Genomic DNA, 7366 nt, shown 5'->3' with positions numbered 1-7366 from the left:
CAAATCTGCTTTTTTTTTTTTTTAAATGCCACAAGGTATATGCCTGTGCAGGAGAAAAATTTAAAGAGAGAAAGCACCCCTAGCAGAGGGCCTGGTTACACTTCGATCCTTTTTCCTCCAACCTTCTATACTGTTAGGGTCCTGGGCACACACATTTACAGCACGTCTTCCAAACCGCCAGGACTGGGACTTGAACCCTAGTTGGCGGTATAGGATCCAGCTCCCCTGTGTAGCATGTAACTTTTATGCTGTAGGGGCAGTTCGTCACAACAAATCTTTTTCTTTTTTTTAAATGCCAGAGTGTTTTTCCATCTTGGCAGGATTTGGGGAGCATGTGTACAACTGCTTGGCATGTCTCAAGCCTTCAGGGCCACAATTCAGACCTCGCTCAGCCCCACTGCATAGCTCCCACTGCACAGCGTGTAACTGCGCCTAGAGCCAGCCCTCCCTCGGAACTTGAACCATGGTGCCACTGCCACTTCTGAGTCCTCCAGCCTGTAGGCTTCCTGCGCCTCCAGGAAAGTGCAGGGGTTTGGGCCCCTCACCCTGGCTTTCTCCACTTGTATTTTGGGTCCTATTCTTTGCACATTCCTGTACTCCTCTCTTTTATGAATTTCTCTCCCTCCGCTGGCTTATAGTCGTTGGCCTGTGGCAGGCTCTGTCACCCATCTTTAAACACATTCTCCCTCAGCCCAGACCCCTCTAGGTGCCACCCATTTCCCTGTCCCACCCCTGCTCTGCGTAGCCCTCCCAGTTCGGGCTTCGGTGCTACCATCTGTGACTGCAGCCCCAGCCTCCACCCCATGGCACCCTGAAAGGCCTTGTTCAAAATACAGATCTGCTCCTGGCCCTCCTTGCAGAAAACTGCTGGGTCTTCCAGTAGCACTCGGGTGGAATTCTTGGCTTCCCGCCCAGGCTGGCCACGTTTGGGTTCGGCTCCTGTCTCATCTCTAGCTAACACTTGTTTGTTCACCCTGCTCAGACTCGGGCTCACTCCTGGGCCTTGCACACCCAGGTTCTTTCTCCCCTGCTTCCGAGCCTTGATGTTAGCCATTCTTTTTAAACCGCCTGGACTTCTCTACCCAGGGTCACAGTGTAGCTGCCTCTTCACTCAGGGCCAGGACACCCCCGAGCATGCTGGCTGAGACTCGTATTCTCACCTCTGCTTGACCCTGCTGCCTTCCAAAGCTCTGGGTGCCAACCACGATGACCTCCCCTGCTGTAACGTCACCTCTATGAGGACAGATACCCTATCTTCTCCCTTTCATAGCCTCAAAGCCCAGTTGGTGCTGACCAGATGGGTGTTGTGTGCACGAAAGGGGCCTAGGGACAATGTCCACATCTAGAGTGAGCAGGCCAGCTGGAAAAAGCCAAGTGGCTAGAGGTGGCCTCGCCTCACACACAGCTCTGGAAGGGGCAGCGGTGCTTTGTCCTCACTGGACAGAGTTGTGGTGGCACCCCTCCTGGGCGAGAGGGGCCTGGGTTTCCGAGGACGCACCCTTGAGAGCCTAGCACTGGAGACAGCCGGCTGAGCCTTGGTCCCATCAGATAAAGCCATCCATCTGGGCAGGCCATTGGGTGGGGCGGAAGTGCCGTCACCTTAATCTGTGACTCGGTTCCTTCCTACTTGGCTTCCCAGCCCTGTTACCTCCCGTGAGCTCTCAGGGCCTCCCTTTGTCCCCTCGCATTCCCACGACTGGAACTGCCTCCTCCTTTCCTGCAAGGGTGACTTTCTCCCCCTAGCTTGGGTAATGTTACTCTGGAAGCTAGGAAGGCCCACTCTTCCTTATAATGCTTGCTTGGAGCCAGCAGAGCCAGCAAGGCCTTTAGGCAGACCTGCCCCTCCCTGCTTCTTGGGGTTATAAGAACAAAGGGGAAGTGACCTGCAGGAAGTAGACGGGATGTGGGAACTACTTGAAAGTGAGTGTGAGGGCCAACAGGTGGCATGGAGGTTAAGGCCGCTGGATCCCATATGGCTGACACCGAGGTTTGAGTCCCAGACCTAGCAGCCTGAAAAACACACTGGGCATGTGTGTGTGCGTGCGTGCCCAAAATCCTTAGAGGAGAATGAAGGAGAAGGGATTGTGGTGTGGCTATCCTCCCTGGAGGTGATTTCTCACTTTCTCTCTGTGGCTCCGTTGAGTGCACACACCCTGTGGCAAAAAACAAACAAACAAAAACAAAAACAAAAAAAGTGAGTATGAAACTGATCAGGCCCCTCAGAAGTAGAAATAGATTTTCTTTGAGTGAACTATAATGTTTACCAGGTAAAAAGAAATATGCCTTGGATTGGCCCTGTGGCCTACTGATTAGGGGCACTAGCTTCCACATGGCTGATCACAGTTCGAATCCCAGCCCTGGTGGTTTAAAAAGAACATGCCAGGTGCATGTGCATAACCAAAATCTCACCTGGTGGTTTAAAAAGAACATGCCAGGTGCGTGTGCATAACCAAAATCTCAAAAGCGGGGAAGATAGAGGGGAAGGGACTGCAGTGTGATCACATCCCTTCTGGGGTGATTTTCCTCTTTCCCCCTCTCTCTCTGGCAAGTGCATGTGCCCTCTGGCCAAAATAAAGAGAAGAAAGAAAAAGAAAGACAGATGCCCCAGAGTCCCCGGTAATTTACACAATGAGCTGAGCTTATGCTCTCGTCCCTCCCCATCGACAGGTACTTTTTGCACGCTGCAGTTCCGGTTCCGCAGCTCCCACATCGTGACAGCCTTCATTGTTCAGTTTCTGCGAGACATGGTCACAAGCAGCACACAAGACAGAAAAGATCCAGGTGTCCTAAGCGCTCTTTGTCTTGAGTGCTTTACCCAGAACGGCCCTGCTGATAACATCAGACCCTCCCAGAGAATGCCCAGCACCAAGAAAACAGCACCACCCGCTGAGAAAACACCACCATCCGCCAAAGATACATCATAAAGACTTTCCTGGAAAGACCCTGGATTCCTCCTCCGCCTCTCCTGTCACCTTTCCCACCTGTTCCAGAGTCTCGCTTGCTCCTCACTCGTGGAGACAGTACTTTTTTTCTTTGTAGAGGTTTTTGTCTTAGAGTGTGTGCACTTGCCAGAGACAGACAGACAGACAGAAACAGTGAGAGGGAAAATGAGAAATCACCCCCCAGGGGGACTGGCCATGCCACAATCCCTTCTCCTCCATTCACTTCCCAGGATCTCGGTGGTGAGTCTCAAGTCACAGCGTCTGGGACCGGAACAGTGGTTGGCCAAGTGGCCGTCCAGTGATGTAACCTGTACGCCACCTGCTGGCCCCTGTGGGAACAGTACTTTAAGAGTCAGATCACAGCTCTCCTGGTTGATGTTCCCTGTAATAAAACCCTCCTCCGTGCAAGTTCTTGTCTCGGCTAGTGGCTTCCTGTGTGATGAGTGGTCTGGCCTGGTTCATATAGTTGGCCACGAAACTACAATGTCATGAAAGTTTTTCAAGAATGTTTAGAAACCAAGAGCATTAAATAAAGTGTCTTAGAAGAGGACAAGAAGCCAGCAGATGGTGTAATGGTTATGTCACTGGATGCCCATGTAGTCGACCGCGGTTCGCGTCCTGGACCCAATGACTTAAAACACACCAGGCACATGAGCATACATGCCCAAGTTCCCGAGGAGAGGATAGAGGAGATGGGACTGCTGTGTAGCCATCCCCCCGGGGGGTGATTTCTCACTTTCTGCCTCTCTGGTAAGCGCATGTGCCCTATAGCAAAAATCTCTCTAAAAAAAAAGAAGAGAGAGAAAGAGAGAGAAGAAGTTGAGTCATATTTTAAAATCTAAACAGATGGAGGCCGGTAGGTGGCATGGTGGTTGGGTTGCCAGACTCCCACGTGGCTGGCCTTGGTTTGAGTCCTGGACCTGGTAACTTGCTTTCCTCACCTCCCCTTTGCTCCCGTCTCTCTCTGGTCAATTTTTCTTTTCTTTTCTTTTTTTGGGGGGAGAGGTTTTTGCTATAGGGCGTGTGCGCTCACCAGAAAGACAGAGAGACAGTGAGAAATCACTCCCCAGGGGGATGGCCACGCCACAATCTCTTCCCTCCATTCTCCTCTCGGGACCTTGGGAGAAGGGAAACACGGAAGCCATGTTGGCTGATGTTCCTGAGGGTAAACCCCACTGACTGCGGTGACGACTGAGGCCCTGCTAGCCTTTCCAGGCCTTTATGTACAGGCCACTATTCCTTACGACGGCTGCAGAGTAGCTGGCCCACCCCACTTACAGCTGTGCAAACTGAGGCTCCCGGGGGGCCGTTACCTGCCCAGGGCAACCCAAAGGGCAGAGCTGGGATGCAGCCCCAGGTCACCTGGCCGGAATCCTGCATCATTCCTGGTCTCTTTCCTGGTCTCCCGGGCCAGTGGCAGTGTTAGTGGGGGGGATGGCCAGCACGTGGCGGGGAGGGCTGGGGCCAGCTGTGAGCAGCCCAGGGCAGTGGGAACTGCCCTCTCCCAGCCCCTCTGGGGCCCGGCTCCAACTTTCTCTTGTGTGGCCCAAGACAGTGGAGCCTTGCCAAGTGTTGTGGCCCCCAGACTCACTCAAGCCAAGCTCTCCATGGTTCCCTTATTTTATCTCCAAAATGCCCTCTGAATGCCCAACCCCAAGGCTCCAGGTGAACATGAGTGGGTGGGCGGTGACACGGGGGTTCTACCTGCCACCGCTACAGGGCAGGCTTGGTTGTCCCAAGAGACAGGTAGCTAGAGCTTCCTCCATGCACAGTGCCCTGGGAGCCCAGCTTCCTACTCCTGCTCCTTGCTGCGGTGGAGCCATCCCACAGCCACTTGACAGGGGACTTCCCCAGACTCCGACAGGGGACTTCCTCCAGATTCCGGCCCGTGGGACAGGACTGCTCTTGCTTTCTTTCCTCCTCTGGTGCTGATTGGAGCCCAGCGGGGCTTCCAATGGGTGGGTCAGGGACTCCCCTCCTGCTTTCAGATGAGCACATAGCGGGGAACGCTGCCCCACCTCAGGAACCCCTGCACCCAAGTCAGAAAGGGGAAGGCAGCCTCGACTTCCCGCACAGCTGTGGCCTGGGGGAACCCCCAAAAAGGGCTCCCACAATCTGGCAGTGAAATGAGCTTCTTGCAGCCAGCTCCAGCCCCCACCCTACCCCCAACACACACATCGCCTCTTGGCCCTGAGTGACTGAGCAGGCCCCACGCTGGCTTGGGCCAGCCAAACTGGTCCAAGCCTCCTGCCGCCCCAGGCTGCACGTCTGCCCACTGGTCCTGGAAGGGCGGGGTGGTTGTGGTGTTGGTGCAGGCAGCCAGCCCAGGACTCTAGGCCTCATGCTACCTGTGACTCTACACACACACTTGGGGTCTTCAAACATTGGTCCTCAGGCCCCAGCTGTGTCCTGAAGTCTACACTGTACAACGAAAACACACACACACACACACAACACACACATACTCCATCCTGTCCAGACGTGACAACTCCAGATTGCACCAAAGCGCGATCATCTCTGAGAAGCAAGAGCAGAGAAAGGGGCCCCCATCCTTGCAGCCAAGTGGCAGCCCACCTAGGTGTCCCTTTGACATCAGATCAGAGACCCAGCATATGCACCTCTGGGTAGAAACAGAAAGGGATGGATTGTGAGCTCACCCTAGGACCTTCTGTGGCTCCCAGCTCCTTCCTGCTCAGATGCACCCATAGGCCTTCCTGTCCCCAACCTGGGCTAGCCTCTCTGCCCAGCATAGCGTGGCCACCAGAGGGGGCACTGCTCCTCTGAACTTGCCACAAATCCATCTCTGCCGGTCCCCGCATTCACTTCTTAATGAACATTCTCCTGAGAGGCTGCTGTCTCTCAGGACCTCACCGGAGGCCAGAAACAACCAAGTCTGCAGATTCTCTGCCCCCGAGGTCTCTCCAGCCCAGTAGGTGAGGGAGGGAGATACCTGAGCCCAGCATATGGCACCGGGGAGACCGAGGCTGGGGGGAGCTGCTGCTCGCATTCTGGGGGAGGTAGAAGAGGGGAGAACCCTGCGCCTGCTCTCTGGGAAGGCGTGAAATCATTCAGGCACTGCATCTGGCTCCCCTGGAAAGATGCCCTGAACAAAGCCATCCTTACTGGCATCCCTCTGACCTGCTGTTCTCGTGGCAATCCTCCCCAAACCACCTCTGCTCCTCCTCATTCACAGAGGCCAGGAAAACTCGCTTCTCTGGTCCCGCCCTCACCTCCAGCGAGCTCAGGGTCAGCCGTGGCCTTCCGAGGTATTTATTGAGTGCCTGCTCTGCCCAGGTGTAAGGGGCAGGGCGGTTGCCCAGCGAGGGTGGGACGTGGCGTCCAGGAGAGGCCGGGCGTGCAGCACTGGGCTGGCTATTCAGCTGCAGGTCCCCTGCAGAAGTTCTGGTTATAGAAGTGGCGGTTGTCCCTGGTCAAGGCCGTGCCCAGCTGGGCCCAGAACCTGCCCTGACCGCCCGGCTGGTGCGGCCAGAGGAGCACGCTGTGGCGGCAGAGGCGCTGGCGCAGCCGCACGTAGCGGGAGCGGCGGGCGTCAGGGCGCAGGATCACCAGCACCACCACGTCCATGCGGTCCTCTAGCAGGCGCTGCTGGGCCAGCAGGAAGCCGGCGCGCAGGAGGCCGCTCACCCGGTCGGTGTGGGCCAGCACGAACAGCGTCTTGTGGCCGGGCGGCGGCCCGGGGTTTTTTCGAAGAGCGTTTTGCCGGGTAGCCAGTCCCGCTCCTCCAGGCACAGGCGGAGTGCGCGGCGCCCGCGGCGCTCCTCCAACCGGCCCCGCAGCTCGTTGTACACCCAGTCGGCCACCGCGCTCTGCGCCTTGTCGAAGACCACGAAGGCGTCATAGGGCAGGGCATCAGCCCCTCGCAACCCCCACCGGGGAAGCCAGGCCTGGCACAGGTAGAAGCAGTACCAGAGGTCCCAGCCGCAGAGGTGGTGCAGCACAGGCACGACCAGGCCCAGGGCCACTACCAGCAGCGATAGGCCAAAGCAGTCCCAGGAGAGGGCCTCGTCCAGGCAGAGGCGCAGATCCTGCTGGAAGATGCTGCGACCCTGCAGCTGGCCGGGACCGCCGCAGCTCACGCGGCCAGGCAGGCCAGGCACCTTGTTCTGCAACTCCAGCAGGAAGTCCACAAAGACCGCCCCGCAGGCGCAGTGCAGAGGGTTGGCGGTCACATCCAGGATTTTCAGGTTATTCGCCAGGGACCCAAACCAGGAGGGCTCTATGGTCATGAGGAAGTTGTCGCTAAGGTTGAGCACTTGCAGGTTCTGAGCCAGAGCAAAGAAGCCGGGGACCACGAAGCTGATGCTGTTGCTGCTGAGGTCCAGTGTGTGGAGCTTGGTGCCGTTAGGCAGGCTGCCGTTGGCCAGGGCCTTCAGCTGGGTCCCCGCCCGGGCCAGGTCTTTCAG

The 7366-nt window shown here is 56.6% G+C and overlaps 1 protein-coding gene across 1 annotated transcript in view; it reads right to left on the bottom strand.

Annotated features, from left to right (window-relative positions):
- Nucleotides 1-5196: 5196 nt before the first annotated feature.
- The window catches only part of TLR9 (toll like receptor 9), a 5425-nt gene continuing 3255 nt past the window's right edge, over nucleotides 5197-7366 (bottom strand). Inside the window, 2 exon segments of the mRNA XM_027768601.1 lie at nucleotides 5197-6643; nucleotides 6646-7330. Coding sequence (XP_027624402.1) covers nucleotides 6315-6643; nucleotides 6646-7330 — 1014 coding nt within the window. The 3' untranslated portion in view covers nucleotides 5197-6314.

The sequence above is a fragment of the Tupaia chinensis genome, unplaced genomic scaffold, assembly GCF_000334495.1.
Source record: "Tupaia chinensis unplaced genomic scaffold, TupChi_1.0 Scaffold147003_1, whole genome shotgun sequence".
Classification (NCBI taxonomy): Eukaryota; Metazoa; Chordata; class Mammalia; order Scandentia; family Tupaiidae; genus Tupaia; species Tupaia belangeri.
Note: the sequence above shows the minus strand (reverse complement) of the source record. Positions and strands in the feature narration are given on the sequence as shown.